At 40.6% G+C, this 22,770-nt stretch overlaps 2 protein-coding genes across 10 annotated transcripts in view; one reads left to right on the top strand and one right to left on the bottom strand.

The window, feature by feature from the left end:
• The window catches only part of POC5 (POC5 centriolar protein), a 30,875-nt gene extending 19,797 nt beyond the window's left edge, over positions 1–11,078 (top strand). For 6 of the 8 annotated variants that reach the window (XM_087742534.1, XM_087742528.1, XM_087742535.1 and 3 more), the window contains 8 exons: positions 673–777; positions 2,088–2,267; positions 3,382–3,544; positions 3,773–3,922; positions 6,816–6,934; positions 7,726–7,839; positions 8,757–8,933; positions 10,654–11,078. In XM_087742534.1, coding sequence (XP_087598660.1) covers positions 673–777; positions 2,088–2,267; positions 3,382–3,544; positions 3,773–3,922; positions 6,816–6,934; positions 7,726–7,839; positions 8,757–8,933; positions 10,654–10,803 — 1,158 coding nt within the window. In that variant the 3' untranslated portion in view covers positions 10,804–11,078. The remainder of the gene's footprint in view (positions 1–672; positions 778–2,087; positions 2,268–3,381; positions 3,545–3,772; positions 3,923–6,815; positions 6,935–7,725; positions 7,840–8,756; positions 8,934–10,653) is intronic. The other 2 variants (XM_087742531.1, XM_087742530.1) reach the window with 2 other exon arrangements.
• Positions 11,079–11,981: 903 nt separating this feature from the next.
• Positions 11,982–22,770, bottom strand: part of ANKDD1B (ankyrin repeat and death domain containing 1B) — a 32,171-nt gene continuing 21,382 nt past the window's right edge. For both annotated transcript variants that reach the window (XM_087742070.1, XM_087742071.1), the window contains exons 11-15: positions 20,376–20,474; positions 17,478–17,573; positions 13,723–13,921; positions 12,859–12,990; positions 11,982–12,513 (exon numbers count right to left, since the gene is read on the bottom strand). In XM_087742070.1, the coding sequence (XP_087598196.1) occupies positions 12,455–12,513; positions 12,859–12,990; positions 13,723–13,921; positions 17,478–17,573; positions 20,376–20,474 (585 nt within the window). In that variant the 3' untranslated portion in view covers positions 11,982–12,454. The remainder of the gene's footprint in view (positions 12,514–12,858; positions 12,991–13,722; positions 13,922–17,477; positions 17,574–20,375; positions 20,475–22,770) is intronic.

Raw genomic sequence — 22,770 nt, 5'->3', positions numbered from 1 at the left:
ATTTCTGTATACTAATGAAAACATATCTAGAGGTTGGTGGTAAAAGTCCCTAGTTGCATTCTCTGTCCAGGAGGCCACCTTGCCTCTCAAATGTTTTGATTGCTGTAGGCCTATATGATATCTTTCATTAGATCTTTTAAAGAGAATAACAATTCTTAATGAGATTTTTCTAGTTCTTAGAAACTCCTTAGCCTGTTTATTCTGTTTGGAAAATTGAATACGCTTTCTGCAGATAAATAGTTTTTTTACACTTCTGTTAATTAATAATGCACTAAAGCAAACTTTTAATACAAATGTTCCTGATTTATCAAAATTGTCTTTGCAAATAAGTGATTCTTCTGACCTTATGCTACAGTAACATTTAATTGTTAGAAAGTAGCACAGAAGCCTGCAGATGTAGAATGAAATAACAAGTCAGTTGAACTTTTCCTAAAAATACTTAGTGAAAGTGTTTAAGTGCTTCAATCTGAGCGTTGAAGCCACAGGAATTTTACTACTGATTTAAACTCTGATTATTGTTTTCTACTTGATTAGACTAAGGGGAAGATTTAGTAGAAAGCATCTGTGAAAAGCAAATGCTTTAATTGAAAAATAACTGATGCATAAAGTTCATTCTATTTGACTTTACAAAGATCATAGCTATTGAAATAGCATTAATAAATATTTTTGCAGGTGATTACTAACTTGACCCAAGCATTAGAGAGACAAAAGGAGAGAATAGAGTTGATGAGAAGGTTTACACTGTGGCGGATTCAGCATGTTAAAGCCAAACAAGAGGTATGTGTGCAAAATAAAAATGCAATGCAAATGAAACCTCTGAATTCAAAAGGGTCAGAGTTGCTGCAGTTCCTGCTACAGTTTGAAGAAATGACAGTGTTTCTATTTTGATGTGTTTGACAATGTCAAATAACAGTTTGAAAATATCAATTCTAAAAAGAACGCAGCTGTCAGAATACCCTCTGGGACGGGGAAAAAATCAAACCTATACTTGTCTTATATTGCTCCAATTACTGTGATCAGCTCACAGCAAATCCACCATGGTTTGCAATATCTGCATTTTGAAGTAGGCACTAAGGGAATCGCTATCTAAATTTCAAACACATTACGTTCGAACAGTGATATGATACAGTATCACATTTTTGGGGGAAGCCGCTTTCACAATTCAGCTGCCCTCTTCTCTCACGTTCCCAAAACTTGAAGTAGCTAAGAGCTAGTCACACACAAAATGTTGGGCATTGTGTCAGGCATCTAACATAAACACTCTACTAAGTGAAGTATGACAGAAAACAAAGGATCCCATGTCAAGACTGCAAACCATTCCCATTCCAGGCTGTTAAAAAGGAGAAGCTGTATTCGGGACCTTTGTTCATTGGTACAGCTTCCTGGCGAGATTCAAGTTCATTGATGCTATCCGAAACTCTGCTGGTTTGCAAAGATGTTTAGCCTTTTCTCTTTTCCTTCCCTCCCATCTTAGAATTTGCTAATAATTTGGAGTCTGATTTTTACTCAGCTCTTTTTATTTGTACTTATTCATTTCTGAAAAAAATAATTCAGTGCTGAAATATATTGTCTGGTGACTATCTTGAAATAGAGTAGAATAATAGAATTGTCTTAAAGGACTTTTTAAAGCATCTTGAAGTCTAAACTTATGAAAAAGATAGGTGTTTCATGCTAATCATCTGCAAACTTTGTGACTGCAGTTTTTATGTGGTTCCCGCAGCGAATCAAAATGTGCCACATATGCACTAAATGGCTTCACATGTGCATGGTTACACCATATATGTGAGGTGGTTGTTTAAGTGTCATTAAGCTAAGAGTAAAACCACTGTTTTGCGTAACCTAGGAGTTCACCAATATGGTTTCTTATACTGGGGACAGTAACGCTCTATGACACGTGTGCAGGAAAAAATACTGAGCTGCTGATGCTGTGTTGTGTACCACTTCACTGCAGCATGTGTAACTCGGTTTAGGCGTTCCTACTGTGGTCTATGTAATAAGTTGTAAAACAATCATCCACACTCTCTTGAGTACTTAAATTTTTAGGAAACCTGAACTTGTGTATGATGTAGTTATATTTGTTTCCTAAGGAATATGCAAATAGAATAGCAGACAGACAATTCCGGACGGCTTTGATGAAGAAAGTATGGGCAGCATGGCGCTCTCTTAGTGAAGAAAAATGGAAAGAAAAAGTAGCAAAAGCCTGTCAGTTAAGGGCAGAAGATGTCTGTGTTCAGCTCACCAATGATTATGAAGCCAAAATCGTGGAGGTAAAATAAGGTTCCTTTTTTTCATTCTTTCTCTCCTTCACTCCCCCACCCCACATCCCTCCAAAATCTCTTTCTCAGCAAACTTGAAAAACATGAGGGCTTTTCAGCAGAATAGAGCTCCCAAGTACACAAGAAGATCTGAGATCTAAGGTTTCTACTATGGTTTCTGATGTGACTTTTTTTTTCCCCTGTGATGTAGAATGTTGCTGATCTGCCCGCACAGGTGAGGTAAATTGGACTCTTCCTGAAATGAGACAGATCTCTATTTGCCCACCAGTAGGGATGGTATTTATTTTCTAAGAGCACGCTTTTAATATTGGCTATGTATTTTGAAGTCTTACTGAAGACGACAATGGAAATAGAAGACCATTATTATTACGAATAATCATGACGAGTACAATATTTTTCCTATAACAGCTACTCTGTTAAAGGCTGAATTTAAATTTGGTTTTGCCTTCAACTTGCCAATTAAGCTTGTTAAAGACTTTTCAGAGCTTAAGCTGAAGTTATCAACGTATGCATTGGTGCACAGTAAATAAACAGTTTTAAAATACACGTTTTAAAAGCTTTGTATTTAAAAAAGAAATTAAACCTAGAATTTTAAGGCTTACCAAATGTGGTTTACCAGCACAAAAACAGTAGGTAGTGAGTTACAAAGGTAACTTGATCTGTGTTTTCTCAGCATTTTTAGTTTTTTACAGTAGCGAGAAAAGAGAGATTGCTGGTGGCAATTCACCCTATGCTTTAAATAGCTTTCTGGGAACACTTATTTTTCTGTTGAGCGCATCCATGTTCCTGTGGAAATCCAGCTTATGTCAGAAGCCAAACTTCTAAAAGACAAAAACTTGCAAGATACATTTCTGCTTAGCTGGTTAGGTAGTGTCTGACAGTCCTTTTGAATGCACTCTCGTCCTTGGCGTGCTCTAGTACAAATAATGTGCTGTAGTACAAAGAAATGACAAATAGCTGTTCATCTTCAGTGAATCAGAGATTTTGAAGTAAAAATGCATACCTTTGTAAACATAATAAGTGACTTTTAAAGCTAATTGAGGAATGTATTCACAGTTTGCATTCAGAAGTACAAGACAGCTGTTTTCCTTGTTCTCTTTTGTAGCTAACTGCTACTTTGGAACAGACAAAAGCTGAGATTCTGCGACTGCACAGTGAAAGAGAACAATATGAAGACACCATGAAGAAAGCCTTTATGCGTGGTGTATGTGCTTTGAATCTGGAAGCAATGACCATGTTTCAGGGCAAGGACAGCAGGACAGATCCTGGTCAGTGTAAAAAGCAGCTCTAATCTGACAGAGTGTCTGGGGTTTTGTTGATTTTTTTTGTTTGGGGTTTTTTTTGTTTGTTTGTTTTAAACGATTCTCCTTTTTCTCTTGGTTCTTTTTTTAATACAAGGACTTGTGGCAATACAGAGTTTACCAACTCTTATTGCTTTAAAATTCCTGTTGAGTATGTTGAGAAATATTCTGATGCTGAACTTTGTACTGTTGTAGTTGAAAGGTGGAACGTGTTCTGTTCATCCCACCTTGCTGTAAGGATGGTAACCTGCAACTTAAAGCAGAACCAGAAGCCAGGGATGGCAAACTGCTTAAAATACTGTGGAAGATTACACAGAATTCTGTCAGCACCCAGATTATGGGAAGGTGAGGGGGAAATCCTGGAAAACCCTCCTCTGTTCTCTGGAATCTCAGTGTGCAATGAATCTGCTTTTCCCAGACATCTCTTCCTTCTTTCTTAATCTTTCCTTTTAATGCAAAATGGGCAAGTAAATCTCCCAGGTTCAATATTTAGTTGCAGTGCTGTGCCAGAACAGGAAACCCCAGTGTAATTATATCAGCAGCACACTCGTAAAACTCATGCAGCTGCGCAGCAAAGAGCTGCACACCCTTACTGATGTAATGAAGTCACCCTCTCGGAGTGAAACAATCTATAGCAGTAGAAGCATAATCATGCTGGTGCAGCAGAAAGAGAAAATAGCCATGCCAGCAGAAGTGTCACAGCTGTACGTGTGGCTTAACAACCAGCTGTACTGGCAGCAGTTGTTAATGGCCTTAGACAAGTAACTTCAGTTGCTAAAATTAACAATCTTATACCAGGAGTTTCTGAACTACTTCAGACAAATTCATCCCCAAAAATGTAGGTATGAAGAGGAAGTAAAAACGTGAAGGTGTAAGAGGATACTTACCTGAGCAGCTCTCTGATCCTGTTAAATATATACAGTATTTGTGCAGTTGCTTAGGAAATTAGAATATGGCATTGCCTAAGTGCAGTAGCTCTGTGCCAGTGAAAACATAGCATCAATGTTTGGGGAAGGTCAAGAATGAATGATTTCTCAAAGATACTGAGTTTAGGAATAGAGTTACAAGGCATTGCTCAGGTACATTATTTTTCACTGTGTTATAAATTAAGAACTACTCTCTCTTGAAGCTTTATCTTATATTTGTTTGTTTATTGTTTTCCAAAAACATGCAACAGGCAGTGGGTCTCTCAAATAATGATGGGTAACTGAGTGCTGTGAAATAGGAAAGCATTGTTTCTGTAAACCTGTAAAGAAAAGGGTAAGTCGGAAGGAAATTAGATGATTATTATTATTTGTTCTTGTCTTGTAATCTGTGGACATTAAAAGTTCCATGTGCCAGAGTCAGTCAGTGATTATATATTTATATGAACACTGCAATGCCACCTACTGTCATCGGAAATAAAAGCAGAATTTGGTCCCTTTACAGATTTATTATTATTAGGTTATTAGAATGTACATTTAATGTACATACAATATACAAATGACATACGTATAATATACGTTAAAATGTAGGTTATTAATAGTGTGCAAGTATCACAACCTTAATGGGTCCATTGGAGTCGATGTTGACGGTCTAAAATCTGTCTGTCTGTTTTACTGACAGATGATTTTTTTTCAATTATTATTATATTAAGATTATTTTTAACCTCTTTATGTATTTAAAGGAGCATTGAAGTGACAATTCATTACTTTTTGCTGAAAAAAAAACCTAACTGCTTTTTTAAGTAACAGATCAGATCTGATTGGTCTGTAACTATGCGTTGGTCCTGTCTATGCTTAAGCTTAATGTGTGTACATACATATATATTTACAAAATGCATATTCTGGCATACTTTCACTCTTGAAATCTCTGAGTATTGCACCCATTTGAACTACCTTCCTTGTATTTTTCTTGCTCACTTCAAAAGAAAAAAAAGCCCACAACTACCACACGGTGTCACTCTAGTCCCGGGAATGGGCAAAGTTCCCATCTCCTGGAACTGCTGCTGGCATCATCTGCTTCAGAAATAGGAGAGTAAATAAAAATAACGTCTCTCTGCTTCCTTTAAGGAAGTTTGTATTCTAAAGGAAACGGCTGAAACTGCTTGGAAAAAATACTGGGCTTAGGTGCACATATCTGACCTCCCCAGGATGTCTGCATTGCGAGACAAAAGAATCCTGGATGGATTTTGCGCAAGCTCAGGCTTATCCAGCTGGTAGGGGGAGATGAAGGCTGTAGGGTGCCTGTAGATCTCCCAGCCCTACAGCCAGCAAGTTGCCAGTGTCCAGCCATTGTATGTGGAGATGAGATGCTGCTGAGCATGATCTGTGGCTCCTTGAAATTGCAGTACGTTCTCAGGAAAGTTAAAATAACATTCTGTTTTACTGACAGTGAGCCCCCTTAAGCATTTTACGCCCTCACAGAAGTCCAGTGTGGCCTTTCTGTGTTTTGCCGCTCTCTACCTGAACTGAATTTTGGTCCTTAGCGTAAGAGCAGCTCTTGCACACTGTATTTAGTATTGGCAAGCAGTATGGAAAACCTCAGGTCTTTGCACTACAAGTATGTGGCAAGTGCCACAGGGATGTTGAGGCATAACACAGAAACAAGCCCCTTGGAAAATATTATTTCCAAGTGTCTGAAAAGAAAAGAAGGGTCAAATACGGGAATGTTTATATGTGTATATATATATACACCTATAAAGAACAGGCTGATCCTTTGTGGCAATTAATCACGGACTCCGCATATGAGTTTAGGCAAAGACAAGCAAATACAAGTGAAGATGAGCGAAGAAGACAACGACGACGACGACACTTTATTTTTACAATCTATCCCTTTTATAATATGATCTAGCATTCACAAGCAAGCAAAACCCATCTCATTGGCTACTGTCTTGCGTCCACACGTCTCTTCAGTGTTACTTATTGGTTCTTCAAGCTGGTGCACGCAAATTCCTCCTTCAGGGATATATCCAATCTCATCCTTATTTTTCTGCCTCTAAGTTTCACAAACTTGTTTGTAACAAGCCTCAAGGCCACAGCTGCATTCCTGCGAACCTGTTTGTAACAAGCCTCAAGGGCACGGCTGCATCTCGTCAAAGTAAAACACAATCTCATTTATTCCCACAATCCTTTTAATTAGATTATACAGAAATCCCAATGGAATCGTAAAATTTTTCCTGTGACTTATCTCTTTTTTTTTCCCCTTAGGGTTTGCTAGATTATGTGCTGATCTCATTACTTTCTGTTTCTAATAACAGATGTAGGAAGTAGGAGTAATGATAATGGTACCATTGTTGCAGGAAGGCTACCTCCTTCACAATATAATCCCCCCTCACCACCACCTCCACCAGCAACTACTCTTCAGCTGGAAGACATGGTAAGCGTGTAGCTGGAACAGAATTGTATTCGCTAGTGACAAAAATGAACTTCCTTGGTTGGATCTTTTCAAACATAAATGCCCTAGCCCATGAATTGAAGGAATTTGAAGACAGTCTAAGTGTAAAAAGAAGCCTATGGGTATGTTCAGACTGTATTGTGACTGGGGCACAGCTGCTGTGACTTGCTGTACTTTCATTAAGCTCTGTTTTTTATTTTAGTGAAAATGCGTTAAACTAATGAAGACAAGGTCACTATAATAAGCAGAATTTGCTCTGTTAAGGTTCTTTCTGGAAAAAAGCTGTTAAAGAGTTGTTTTGCAAAAAAACTGAGCTTAATATAATCTGAAAAGAAGAAAAGATGGCTTGACTTGAAGCTTCTTTTTTAAAGGTGTAGCGTATATAGACACTGAGGGAACTCAGCTTATTGTCCTGTCATGTCAGCTTAGCCAGATCATTATCCAGTAGCTTGGATGTTCTGGACCTGCCCTGGAGTCATGCTGAAGACGTTGCCACTGTAAAACAATTTCATGCTAGAGTACAGGTTAGAACAGAGGAGATGTGCTTGCCTCTTCCTCATTTTTCATTCTAATAGTATCAAATATTATTCACACTGTTTCTGCAATTTTTACACAAGTATTTTTAAATTAGTCAGAAAACAGTAAGACTAGAGGTAAGATATCTGCAAAGAAGCTAAATTTAGAAGGGTAATTGGTGTAGTCAAAAAACTATCTAAAACTGTATTTTCTGGAAAGTTATACTCATTCTTGGTAAACTCTGGTTTCGTTCACAGTTTTCTACCCACCTGGGTCATGCAAGCACTTCTCAGACCAGGCTAGATTCTGATTCTCCAGTAATCGTCACGAGCACAGCTGCGGGATCTGGTGTGGCGTCAACTCAAAAACTGGTAATGTGCTAAAATTAACTTATTTATTTTTTTAAGGCATAATTATAACAAATACTAGTTTGGGTATTTTCATTTCTGCATTTTTTCAGAGCAACACAAGTAAGTAGTTGAAGAAACTGCCTTAGAATTTACATAGCTGTGTGGAGACACTAGCTTGCAAATGTCTGTTAATGTTACAGAAACCCATTTAGGTTAGGAACAATTTTAAATTATTTTTGGAGGGGGAGCGGGGGAGGGGGAAGTGTGACAAAATGAAGAATAGAAGAGTGCACGTACACTTAAGTATAGCACAACAGGAACAGTTGGTGTTTCACATGATATCATTTTGTTCTGGAAAGAACATGCCTTGCTTGTTCTGGAAAGAACATGCCAGCATCCTGCTGTTTGAAATGTCTCTCTTATTCCCTCTTCTGTGTTTGTTGCTAAACTGTCCTTTTTACTTTTCTTGACTGTCTTCTGCATTGCTTTCCTTTCTTTTTCCCATCTGATACAGTTTGCTACCAGCTGTCAGAGAAAGATGCAGCATTTTACTGTATGGAAACTTTTTTGTATCTGCCATGTCACTGCTAGAAAGACTTTCCAGGGTGGTGGAAGTGCCTGCAGCTGTCACTCGAGTATGCAGCCAGGGGGCAAAGCTAAACTATCGATGCTGCTTGATTTGTATCAAATTAGCCTTACTCCCCTCAAGACAGGAGTCACTTGCTTGAAATGCTATCTTATACTTAGAGTGGAAAAAATGGAATAAACCAGGTTGCAACTAGGTGGAACAAATTCAGTCCCATATAACATAACTGGATTACCTGCAATATCCCATGTTCTGTTTGGGCACCTGGCTGATAAAACTAAGCAGGCATACTAGAGCATTGTAAATATTATGTTTAGAATTTTTTACCAACTAATACTTAATTTATTTGTAGCCCATGGCAAAAGTAATAACATCTGCTCAACAGAAAGCAGGAAGAACAATCACTGCTCGAATCACGGGCCGAGCTGATATGGCACAAAAAGCCAGAATTTGTGGTAGTTTAGCAGTGATGGGAGTTGCTCCACCCATGAGTTCAGTCATTGTTGAGAAACATCATCCAGTCACTCAGGTAAGTCAGAATTATGCTTGTAACTGTATTCTTATTACAACACATCTGGTAGCAGTTTAAAGAAAAACAACCACCATGAAGAGATATTAGACAAGGCTCAGACTTGAGCCCTGTTTAAAATAACAAACAGTACTGTCTTTGGGCTGGGTAGAAGGCACTGTTGAGGAGAAGAAGGAAATATTGCCACTTTAATGTATTCATCTTGTTTCTGTAGTAACTATTTCACAGGTATAGTAGTCCTGGCTGTCTCTCTCTTGGCCAGCTCTTCCGTGAGTCTTCATAGAAGTGGTCAGTTTGTACAGCAATGTTTGGTGTCATCACCATGCAACCACAGTTCAAAGACAAGCTTCATGGTGTATAGCAGGAAGAGTGACTGAACCAGAGACGACAGAGATATAGATTAGACTGACAGGCTGACTGTAGCAAATTACTGCGGAAAAGAGTAAAACCCTTGTCCAGAGGCAATCAAATTTGTCAAGCCTGCTGCTTGTTGTATTTTGAGTCTTACAATGCCCCCCCGCCCCGCCACTTTATCCCGAAGAAAACACTGAAATAAGTGCGTTAATAGGTATGAAACCGACATACAAGAAGACTGTAAACAGTGGCCTAAATGGCCTGGGCAATTGCTACACTTTTAGACCAATCTGAGCAAAAAATTTTAACTGGAGGTGTACGAAACAGTTGAAGATTTTTATTTTTATATGTTTTAACCTGTAAAGTAGGATCTGAGTTTTCTCTGTGTTATCTGAAAGTCCACTTTCTCTTCAGTGATACTGCCAGAACAAGCAGAGCTACACTGGTCCCTTAATTTGAGCTGGAGATACTGGTAACTGTCCGTGTGAGGGATGTTCTGCTTTCACTCGTTTCCTGCAGTGAATCAGAGCCCTGTGGCAGGCTGCATATAGTTTCTGAAAATTTGGGCTCCTAAGCAGAAATTCATATTAAAATTGAATGTCCTTAGGGGGTTAGAGATTTGGTGTGAAACTTCTTTCATTAAGAACAATTACTGGATTCAGATTGTGTGACTAGTGTGACAAGTAAAGTACCTAAACTACTGTACCAAAACCTGACTTCTAAAAATGTAATAAATGTGACAGTCCCAGAGATACATTCCATATACTCTTTCTGCAAATAAATGCCTAAGTGGACGTCAATCAGATTGAAGTATTTATCTTTAATTAATCTGGCAGGGGAGAGAGTTTACCTTGATTAAAAGCAGAATGACTACTGTTAAAAGATGACTGACTACTAGGTGGCTAGTTTTTTGGGGAGAAAATTCATAGTTGTTAAATAAATGCAAACCTTTTCCCTTCAGAGATCAGAGACCTTTCAGAGACTTCCTCATAGCAAATACTGAACTTCAAAAGGAATGTTGGCATGATTAAATTAGCACTGCAGAGGAAAATTCTGAACAATGTGGTAAAAAAACCTAACAAACCAACCTTGAAAAAAAATTGAGGTGGTAAAAGCTCAGGGTACCTACTTAATTGGAAGTTTAGCACTTTATATTCTAAAAAGTATATTACAGATAAGGAAGGGAGAAAACTACTCATTCTGTTATTCTGCTAAAGTAACCTTTTTTTTTTTTTTTTTTTTGAGACGTGTACATCAGTTAGCTGGATTGCAAATTTTTCTGTTTAAGCTGCAGCTCACTTAGAGCTATTTTAATGGGGGTTTTTTTGTACCATTAAGTGTTTTGATGTATCTGATTACTTTTCAGCAAACCATATCCCAAGCCACTGCTGCTAAATATCCTCGAACTGTGCTCCATTCTTCTGGTTCTACCACTGCGAGACCTGCAGGACAAGTTGGGCGAATGCTTCAGGGCCAAACTCATGCCAGTGTTCAGTCAATAAAAGTTGTTGACTGAGTGAATATCTTTCTCACCAGCGGGGGTTTTTATCAAGGTACAATTTCAACCTCTTCCCAGTCTTTTCAGATTTGATGTAGCAAGGCCTAAAGTATGTATCATGTTTTTACCCTTCTCTAAAAAAATTTTTTTTAAGTGAAAGTGCTTTTATAATAAACAACTGGAGGGGAAAAAAAGAACTTGAACTGTTGTTCTACCTCCAAACTATTTGAGAACTTATTTTATTAAGATAAACACTTTTTATTTAAGGAATCTTTTGCACGCTTTTAAATAAAGGATAGAATGTGATTTTTGTCTGAATCTCTTTGTTTAGTTCCAATGTTATTAAAACCTACTTTCAGGTGAAAATTAATTTTTTTTTTTTTGTTACATATGCTTTTAGTTGCTTATGCAACTAGGTGTAGTTGACATGCATTTTAATTATATCCTGTAACAGCATACTTAAATGAAGAATAACAAGGTGGTAGCCTTCACACCCAGGGTGCGAATTGGGCCAGGTGAGGTACTAAGTCCATCAAATTGTTAAACATTTTCATTTTCCAAGCTAATGTTGCAGAACTTAATGCATACCTGTCAGATCACAAATTCTTAGATCCCTAATTCCAAAACCTGAGGATTTACCAGTCTGTTTATATTCCTGTGATGCTTTGCAGCTGTGTCAAAACATGTTGCACACAAGAGGGCAGTTAGGAGTAAGACTTCAGACTAAGATACAGAACATAATCTTTTTAGTACAAACAATATGATTTAGTACAAAATAATGCTAGCTATATATAGATAAACAGGGCAATTCCATTCTTCCATTACATGAGAAAACTATAGCTATTTTCTTATAGAGAAGACTATGAAGATAGACATTTTACATAATTTTTCAGATGTGAAATACATTCAATAATGAGAAAATCTTTAAACGTGTTCAGCAAGACACTACCAAATATTAATTCAAGACATGAACGAGAAATAGGTATATAATTGCTAAATGTGTTAAGTATTGAATATCAAATGTTCTTTTTTGAGTATGTATACAAGGTTATGCCATGATAGAAAATACTGCAGCCAGCCACACATGGTTTTAGACATGACATTTTTGTGTATTTTCACTACATGAATCAAATGGTAAAGAAGAAAGACTTGTCCTAATCCTAGCACTAACTAAGCATGAGAAAAGCCCTCTTCAGACAGGAACACTACAATCCCAGCAAGACTTTATAAAAACCTGAATCCCAAATGAGGCCTATTTCTGGAAGTGTTGATTTATACACAAAATTTTCACTTCTTAAATTTAATTTCTTTCAGGTAGAAAACATCTCATTTACATTTCATGTCAAATACAAAATAGCTTAATTTGCAATTCCAATACAGAATTAGTGTATCAATGTTAAACGAAGTGTGGAAATTGTAGGGGGGTGGTTCTCGCTTAGCAGTGTAGTCATAAATTACCAGCCAGCCATTCACTCTTAAATTCTTTAAATCACTGTATAGCAAGCATATGAGAAAGAACTAACCAATTATTTCAGGAGTGTAAGCTTGGAAAAAGTCATTCAACTTCAAACCAGGTTTTTGTTTCCAGAAAAGATATTATTTGTATTTGAAAGTCACTTTCCATCTGGCATGTAATTCCATGATAATAGCACATGTTTTATTGATGAGCTCATGAAATTGCACATCTTCTGAAGTCCATGTCATTGCTGCTTGCAGCTCTGATCTTCTCTGTAAAGTAAGAGGAGAAAACACTTGTTTGAAATGCTCTACTTTTTACAAGGTCAGACTAATCTAACTGAAGGATGGCCAATCACATTTTAATCATGTTTGCAGGACAAAGGAGGGAAGCAAAGTTTGTACATTTTTATCTTCCTTTAGAAATCTCAAGTCTCACTTAAACTGTCTTCCTCAAGCAACCTTACCCCCCAGCAAGGGCCGTTTCCCAGAACGGAAGAGTGTGTCCTCCAGCTCCGCCACGGCCCCAGCTCCCCAGCGCTAGCAAGGACCTCAGCACCGCACTGCACTCTTGCTGAGGTCAGGGTGATGTGCTCTGTAAACCACAACACGACTTACCAGCTAAAGGCTGAAATCCTGCTTCCACCAGATCTTCATATATATGCTTCACAGGATTCTGATGAGCCAGCAATATACCATGTAACCAGATGAGCAACATTCTGTTTCCATGTTCCTTGTGACTTTTTTTCCCTATGCAATACACAAAGCATTTATCTGTGCCATATGCTGGAAACTGTGTTTTGTGCTTTTGCACTTCTAAAGTTCCAAGAGGTTTTAAAACCTACTCATTTACTTTTATTTCTTTTCTCACCTAGAAGCAAAATGAAGACTGAGACTTACAAAGGTTAAAAAAAAAAAAAAACACACAAGCAAAAATTCTAGTTTTATCCTAAGGCTACTGTAAAAGGGGGGAAAAGGTAATACATCTTAATTAATTTTCTCCTTTCATTTTTGCTCAACATATGGAAATATACCCTGCAGTTGTCGTAAACAAGTACAATGCACGCTACAGAAATATTGCTTTCCCAGCACTTGAGATGCCTGAAACCAGAAACTGCTGTTTCATGGCAGCTGTGAAGGCAGAGCGTGAACAAGATCTTCCTGTGTCACAAGGTTCCCCAGGTCCTCACTTGCAGCGTGACCTGCAAGCCCCTCCATTGCTGCTCACTGCTTCTGTTTTTGATTTCCAAAGAGGGAGGTTCCTTCAGGCCAAGAGGGAGAAGAGAAGTGGCCTGTACTTCTGCAGCATTGCTTCCCAGGAACCAGGGACAAGGCTTGTATCCATTTACCGCTGCTCTTCATGATTTGAATAAGAGCAGTATGGCCAATGTGTGTCTGTGATAATCACATAGTTTAAAAAGCAGCTCTGCCTTGTGTTTTTTATAGCTTATATATTATGTCTTGCCATTCAGATATTGTTACCTGTCCATTGTTCTTCAATAGCTTTAATTTGTTCATCCGTGAACTTCCAGAACAGGGCCAGTTTTTTCCATTCCTGGGGTTTTAACTGGTTGTATGCTAGATTCCACAAAGAGGAACGGATTTGCTTGGTCTGTGTACTGTGATCTTGTTTGAAGGACAAGCTGAAGTCTGACCCGTCGTCACTGTGAGCTAGATGTTCCTGAAAAAGAAAGCAGATGGTAGATTTTGTGATGAGGCTGGGAACCTTTGCTTAGCGAGCAGCGAACGCTGTGTCCTGTACAGCTGTATGTAGCTACTGACAAGTGATTTGCTCAGTGCAGGTAAAGGAACTGTGTTTGGCTATGGAGTTCTTTGGAAGATGTCTTCACATGGATGATGTTATTACAGTCTTAATAACAGAACAGAAATGAAGCCCTCCTGTGTCTATTGCTATGTCTTATTAAGTTAAGTGCAAAGTAAACCACTTTGTTTCTCTGGCACTTGATACACAATAGCAAGTAAAACGAAGTCCTAGGCCTGCACTGCTGTGCTCCTTGGCCCTCTCTACTTTATATATCACATTTTGTATGTGGCTGGGGTTCAACCACAGTTCTTACTCTTTCCTCTTGCTTCTTAAAGTGCTAACCTCTCCCTGGAAACAGGGTAGGCACCATCGGCACGGCGCTTGCTCAAGATGTTCCCCCCTCTGCCCCGTCAGCTCCACTTGGCTGAAGCGGGGACTACCAGGTCACTTGATGGCAGCATGAGCCATTGGGTTTAGCTTGCAGAGCCCAGTTCAGCAAAGTGTCTAAGCACCACTAAGCACACACGTGTTGAACCTGGATCTAGTTTTATTGCCTGCGTAAGCAAAATCAGACAGATACTCTGGAGGGTAAAATGCTTGTGGTTTTGGTAAAAGTGATGTTGCTACCATATGAATGGCTCACCTGGAACAGGAGTGGTTGGGGTTGCTTCTTGTTTGGGCACCCCTGCAAAAGCCACATCTAGCAGTGATCTCAGCCCTAGCTGAGCGGTGCCCAGGGAAAAGACTCATTCCTAGTGTAGGTAAGCTCAAACTACTTTTGTATTTCATTTTGTTTATGTGCTAGTCCTGTTTCAAATCAGTCTCCAAAGTGAAAAATATCTTCAGGAAGTTGATACAGGATTACAAGGCAGATACATAGCAAAAAAGGAAATGGCAGCATGCCACATTTTAAAAGTGCTAGGCATAAAATACTCCATTCCAGATTAAATTTTGAAAAATACAACAGAGTTATTTCCTAACCTTATGAGAATCTTGCAAGAAAAAAAAAATTTTAGTTCAGTAACTAAGCATTGGCATGTATGCTTGATTCCATTTTTCTGGTGCAGACTTTATTTCATGCTTCCTGACACATGCAAGGTGAGGTTTAGGACATTCTACAGGACAGCTTCAGGGTCCACCCCCGTTCAATGTCTCTCTTCTGAGGTTTAAAAAAAAAAAAAAAACACAAAAAAACCCTCCAAACCACAAGCAAACAAACAAAACCCCTTTTTCTCCCCCTTTTACAGCAGCACAGCTTCTCTTTGCTGCTAATTGTGTGTCTAGGCAATGGCAGGGTGGGACAGTAGCAGCAACCCTCCAGAAGCAGTAAATGGAAAAAAGGGAAATGGAGAGAACAAGACACTCACACGTTAGTATCATGTGCACTTCCTCACAGCAACATGGCATTTCCTTTTGTAACTAACGCCTTGTCACGGATGATAAGTCAGCTTAATGTAACAAAAAGACAGTTCTTTCTTACAATAATGGTTCAAACCGCTGTAGTTTCCTATATGGTAACACCACCTGTACGTCATATTCCATAACTGTAAGATCTAAGCTGCTCCCAAAGGCTGTGCTCTTAGCTTCAGGTAATGGGATACAAACACTTATGTTTCTGTTTGCCAACATCTGTGGAGCTCTTGCAGAAAACCGTCTGCTTAGACATCTTTTCTTCTCCTCAGGCAATTCAGTAAACAATGCCAAGAGGTTAGGAGCATTACGGGCTCACTGCTGTCAGACTTGTCATGTCTTCTCTGGCAACAGATGACTTCACTTCTAATTCCCCTTTAAGCCAGAAGAAACAATAACGTACCTGACAGCTCCAGCTGAACTGACGCAAATCAAATATGCACAACGCGGAGTTTGTGGAGGTGTTTTTCATGATAATTAATCTAGATCTGTGATTTACCAGCACAGCGCCCTGCAACATTAAGTAAGTGTCATGGATTTGGACACGCAGGGCCGGAGTGGGGTGGTAAAAGACGGGCTAATTCCCGTGCCTGCACTCAGGCAGGATCGGTGTGCTTAAACTGCCCCGGGAGGCACTTGGCTAACCTGGTAAAACAAACACTCCCTAGCAGGAAGCAGGAATGAGAATGAAGTCACAGATTCCTGTGGCAGCTCAGCAATGAGAGCACGTGAGCTGACAGTCCAGTGAATTCCTTTCCCCAGTCCTTTTGCCCCAGGTTGCTAACTCCGGTGCTCACAGAATTACTTGCTCTGCATAGTGTTAACATCTTCCTTCTTGCAGGTTTTACGGTGGATGCTACAAGAAATGTCTTTACTGCCTCACTAGGACTAGTCTGTGAAAAAACAGTGTATCTATCTGAGAGAGCTTGGGACTGTATTTTAAACTGTATTGTGTCAAAAGCCAGCAAATTTAACCAGTTCTCAGGGAGCCCACATAAACCTGCGGCTCCAAACAAGAAAAACCGAGCAAGCCAATACCAGACTGATGTACGGAGCATTAATATGCCCTAAAACAAACCTTCACCATCCTAGGAAATTCCTCCCTTTTATCAAGTGTGTAGGTATAGCAGGTTCTTTGTGGCTCACTGCTGCAACTGTCATTGACAGAATAAAGAAACTTCCTCAGAATTCTGAGTGGTCCCAGTTAAGACGCCGTGGCATGGGACATCCTGAATTTTCAAGACCCATTTGGGCTGGGTCTGAGTTTCAAGGCACATCCTTGGAATGGGTCTCACCAGCAGCCCAGCTCCAAATACTCCTTTGATTTTAAGAGGTACTAATCTTAGCTTTTTTTGTTCAGACACTTAGCCTCTATAGAGCATGTATAGATTCATAAGTGACATGGGATAGTCAACGCAGGCCAAAATAATTGTCAGCAACTGTGGACTTTAATACATCTGACTCTCAGCCCTTTAGGGAGGGACATTTAAATAACAGCCTACATTTAAATAACAACTAGGGAAAGAAGGTTAGAAATTCAGACAATCTGAGGTCAGTCTCAGCCATATCCTTCACACTTGTTGCCTGGTTCTTTCCCATTTCATTGTGTTTTATAATTCACACACATAAAACAGAAGAGGGAGCTCCTGCTGAAGCAGCTGAGCCCTTACTAGCAAAGGAGTGACAGACGCCTGCACTCCTCCATTTTTCAGCCATGGGTTTCACTGTACCAAAGGACACAGGGATCAACATGCATTCAGGTCATCCCAACCCTGACGCTGATGTCAGAGTTTGAATTTGGGTCAGAATCTCTCTCCACCTCTTTATCTCTGTCTGTAGAGCATGATGCAGGAAAATCATAAGATCTGCCTAAAATTTTACAGCTAGTCAGGAATAAAACCTGGATGGGGTAGAGACCTTCCTGTTCCCAATCCTAACCTCAGTTTATCAAGGCCAGTCTTGCAACCTGCCAAAAGGAACCACCTCAGACAAAAGGCGCTTCAAGATCAGAATTGGCTTTTCCCTCATAGTTCTCCTCAGTGTAATGAAAGATGTCTCTTACCTGCTTCATGGCATAATACCTTTCTGCTTTAATGATCATATCTACAATGAGGGTATGATTGCTCCTTGATGCCACAGCCAGTGCAGTTTTTCCATGCTGAAAGCAGAGATAGTGAATCAGAACATTATCTCACATATATGAGGATAAGTATATCACAGAAGAAACACAGGAGCTTCGTTTACAGAGCCCCATCCTTTTTTTTTTCAAGCAAATGTATTACTACAATTTTATGGCTTCAGGGTAGCTACAATAAAAGTTCTATGCTTTGCATGAGCTGTATCCCCTCAGCCCAGAGGTGGTCATTTTTTTCCCCACCCTGAACTCCCCCTAAAGAGTCTCTGGTGAGGTAAAGCTGCTTTCAGAAACCTGCTGCATTCAGACTGCTGCATACTTCATACCAGCTTGTGCTCTCCAGTCATTGCTTCCAAGTCCGCGCAAGCCCAGGCATCCACAGGCTGAAAACTACCACAAATACAGTTCATTCCCATGTTATGGTTAAGCTGGCATTTCAGATGGATAGGCTGGCAAAGCTGGAAACCTCCAACTTTAAGGGCAAACATTCATCTTGTTTTGGATGGTAGAAGCTGGCTCACAGAGTGAAAAAAGGGTGTGGGAACGACTTTCTCATGACAAGTGAAGGGAGCACAACTGAACGTGATGTTTCATGGGTAGCACAGGCAGTCAAAGGAATTAAAAGCCATTGCTTTCATTCCAGCTGCAGAGGTCTGCTCAGTCTATCTGAACCCATCTCCGCTGTCAGCACTGTGATGTAAAGGCATCTCAGTGGCTCTGCAGGGTTCTCCCTGCAATTGTCTGCTTTCAGCAGATCTGCACTAAGTGGAGCTGCCTCAGATTTAAATATTCAGGGTATTCTCCACATATCAAGTGCTAGGCATTCTAGAAAATTAGACCTAAAAGAAGCCAAGCCCTTAATTAGAAGGTTCAGTAATTCAATTAGAAGGCATTTCAAATCTCCAGCTATTACAAAGTTCCCTATTATATACCCTTTGAGTTCTAGCTCCTCACTCTGCTCCAGATCATTCTAATTAGCCTGTTTTTAGAAAAGCATCACACTGGAAGCCAAGGCATTTATGTTTCATAAAATCTTTACAGCATAGACATACTTTACACGTGAAGAGTCTGGAGACCACAAGAGCTCCTTGGGACCCACCTCTGGAAGGGTGCTCTGCATTTTGCAGGGAGGTGGGGGGGTGGAAGAAGCGGGTGTTTCTGACCTCCTGTGCTAGTGCAGACACCGCTGGCATCCTGTGCATACACAGAGCACGGCAGTCGTGCACACGGGGAGCGCTCTCTGCACTATCAATCACACCCAACCACAATTATATCTACAGATGGTAGGAAGGAAGAGCTCCCAAGAGAGCATTTCCTGAGCTGTAACAGCTTGCAACTCGTGCAGATGCGTGACAAGCTCTGGAGACTGAGGACCTTTGCTGCCGGGGGATGGAGGCCGGGAAAAAAACACCATGCAGTCAAAGCAGGCTCCCCTGTTTCCTGCCTACTCTTCAGTAAGGAAGGGTGGGAACATTTTTAGCATCTTTAGCACCAATTCAGTTCGAAGAGGGCTGTACTTGTGAATGTTTCCAGCGGTGGCAGGGCCTCAGGGGTCATCCAGCAAACAGACAGGGGAAAAGCTACTCCAAGAAATAAAACCAATGCAGAAAGGTGACAGAAGCTGGCTCAGAGCCATATTCTCATAGCATGCCCTGAACTCTGTCAACACTGCTGTAACACCAGGGCACTATGCAGCCCAAAGGCTTGCAGGTTCTTAAGGTCAAAACAGGCAATAAGAAGTAATTTTCTGTGTTTACCCTTGGAATACAAATAGGTAGAGACAATTTTCCAACAGCTAAGGTGCTGTCTGAAGTGGACAGGACTTTATTCTGGGTTAGCCCATATGAGAACTGCAGGTCTCTGCCTAGTGTAGGCATGACTCCAGTTGGGATGACTTAACTGCAATGCAGCATCTTACCTCAGCCTCCCAAAACACATCAACCATGTCACCCATACTCAGAGCCTTGAGCCTCACATCAGGCTAGGAAAAAAAAGAGATGATCCTTGTTCCACAAAGCTTTACTCCTCACCAGGACAGTTTAATGCATGAAAATTACTTTTTAAAATAACTAAAGAGCTAGATTTTGCTCATGATAAATGTCAAGTCTGTCAATTCAGTCATACAGAAAATCAATATAGTGGTAACACTATAAAAAGGGCAGACTCAATCTTGCAGCGATTTAGCAAAATTTGTAAAAACTGGATTTAGTACTCTGTCCTTTCAAAAGCACTTCCCCAGAGACTCTTTGCTTTGGTACTTCTTCCAGCCATTGCCATTTGCCTCAGTCTTTCCAGGCTGAACATTAGCAACAGGGTCTAAGCACCCACCTGAACGGATCTGGGACGGCTTCCCCGGGACACAGCACTGCCATTTCGCGATGGCCCAGAGTGCTAGAGGGCAAACTCACCATGGCTGCAACGAGTGAAGCTGCACCACTTGTGCCTCTCCCAGCAATGAACCTGGCTGCGGGTACACAGTTACCACAGCCGCAGGCTGTTCTCCACTCTGTAAGCCTAGTCCTTTTTTCCATCAGAGGTCTCCAGCAGTTGGCTTTACCCTCCAAACAATGGAGCTTGGAAGTTTTACATTTTTCACCCCACTGGCTTTCATCACATCTGAACTCAAAAACATCTCTTCACTAAAACCATTTCAGATCTCTGCAGGCTGCAGGCACGTCAATATTAAAAGGAGACTTCCTTTGTAAAAAGTAACAGCTTTACTTAGGAAAGATGATTGGAAACAAGCACTTCCCGTGTCTCTGGGAAGTAGGTTATAAAACAAAATGAAATCACATAATCCTTGCATGGGTAAGGAATGCGATCTACCTTATCCATGGTCTTGAAATCGCAGCCTGCCTTCAGCAGCACTTCCACCAGCTCCACATCGCCAAGATCAGCTGCCAGATGTAGAGGGGTTTCCTGCCTCTGGAATTAATGACACCAAATAAATACAATAAGCCAAACTCCCCCTTAAAAGAAGAGTGCTCACAATCTGAATCTAAAGAAGATTCACAAGAGACGGCCTTGGCTAGAAAACACTGAACAGAATGAAAGCATTTAACTTTTGAGTGATCTACCTGCCACTTTTGTTTCAGGCAAACAAGAGAGCATCTGGGATCTCTGCAGGAAAACCAGACAGGAGTTCCAGCTGGCTCAGGAAAAAGTTGCTGTCATGTCCCTTTAATGTACCTAATGAGCTCTCTCTCTTCCCTCTTAAAACAAGGTGTTTTGGTCAGAGTGCTTCATGTGACTGCCAACTCTCCCACCCCGCTACTATCCTCTCAAGCAACCTTTTCCCTGCTGAAATTCATGCAAAGACAGCAGGACATCCATAATTTTCAACAGTACATTGTGCCACAGTCCACAACAGGGTTTGTAGCCAGCCCTGCCACAAAATAATGATGTGGAAGGTAGAAGAGAAGTCTATCTGCTCCATAGTGGGTTGAGTGAGCCTTAAACCACACACAAACAAACAAAAAAGGGACGGGGGGGGGGGGGGGGGGGGGGGAAGAAGGCATTAAACAAACCCAAACCATTAACAAGAAGTACAACTAAAGGGGCATTCAGCTTCAAGTCTAATCTTTGGGTCTGAAATGAGGGTTGTGTAGTCTCTACACAGCTGCATGCACCCAAATAAAACCTATTTAGTTATTTTTCCTTCTACAGAATATTAGAATAAGAAATTGCAGATGCCTGTGTGTGTAATGCAGCAGCAAATAAGATAGGCAGTCATTTGTGGAAACCCCGCATATCTGGATGTGTCCTTTGGTGGGTTTCATGTGACACAGCATCCTTTTAGGTTGAAGGGTTTGTACCTATGCTTCTCCGATGTTGCAAGTCTACATTCTGTAGGTCTGGTTAGAGAACTTTTTTGGCCTTTAGAGCTTAACTTAAAGGTTATAGAGTCAAACACCAAGACCTTACACACCAAGAAACATCAGCCTCAGTGTTCCACATTAGAGTCTCTCATCAGCTCTTTTGGGAATACATGCTATGATCACATGACCTCAGAAATTTCCTCCAACAATACATCTTACTTTCTTTTCTGCAGTAATTTAGAGATATGTATGTAGCTATTGTATATAGCTTCAGATATGCTAGAGACAAAGCACAAAACATTTCTAAAAGATGTGTTCAAGATGTTCACAAAATTCTCTATTTATGTGACAGAAGAGCTTATCATCATTTTGACTCCAGTCACAAATGACAGCCTCTGTCTCCCACAAAAATGTGTATAAATTAATCTTTAGCAATAAAATGATCAACAGGAAGAGGTGAATTACAGATTTCTCAAAGATTAGTCCTTGTTACTATCATGGGGATTATCCTCACCTGTCATGCAGAGAGCTGGGTGTGTTTCCCCAACAGGGAGCCACAGTGCCCAACGTGGGAGTCAACAGACCTGGTGGGACTGTCTCGACAGCTGAGATGTAGGGTCAATGGGGAAGGGGAAGAAAGACTCTCTTTGAAGTGCCATAGCTGGCAGGCCAGTCTATACACAGTTGGTGCCTTGATGTCTGCCCAGTCCATTATGCCCAGGGTGCTGGTGTACAAATATCCGTGAGCTCTGTAGAAAATTCTGCCACACGCACCACGAGCACCGGATGTCATCCAGATCTCTGGAAGCCTAGTTGTTGGCCAGGTTGCTGTAGACCACCTCCACCACCATTATCTCCCTCAGATACTGGATACCTTCTGTGGTAGTCCACTTGCCTTGCTCGTTTACAATATCTTCTTTGAAAAGATACCGTGCCTTCATGCTTACTAAGAGCCACCTCCAGACGCTTGCGGGTGGTTGCCTCTCTTCTGATCCCTTTGTCAGTCCCATAGTCCCTAGTGATGGACTCCAGCTGCTGGGCTTCCCTACCTTCCCGAAACTGGAGCAACCAGGTAGCAAAGCACTCACCTTGCTGATGGATGAATACTTGCTGCCTGTCTCGCAGGTCATTCAGAGATGGGGACTAGGTAGTTTTCCCCTCTATTGTCATTTCTGTCTCTTCCCTCTCCTGTCCTGCTGCAGGTCAGGCTGCCTCTTTGGATTCCTACCCCTTCTGCCCCTCCGCCAGAGCTGCTGCTTCTCTTACTAACCAACTCAACCTCTGTTTCCACCTTTTCTTCTTGACTACAGGAGCAACTATTATTACTTGAGTGTTGGGTCTCTGGTTAAGCCACTGTGTGTGCCCTCAGATTGAGTGACATTTTCAGTGTCCATATGGGTGGC

Source organism: Nipponia nippon, unplaced genomic scaffold (assembly GCF_047370975.1).
Source record: "Nipponia nippon isolate SJK-2023a ecotype South Korea unplaced genomic scaffold, ASM4737097v1 scaffold_8, whole genome shotgun sequence".
In the NCBI taxonomy this organism is placed as follows: domain Eukaryota; kingdom Metazoa; phylum Chordata; class Aves; order Pelecaniformes; family Threskiornithidae; genus Nipponia; species Nipponia nippon.
Note: the sequence above shows the minus strand (reverse complement) of the source record. Positions and strands in the feature narration are given on the sequence as shown.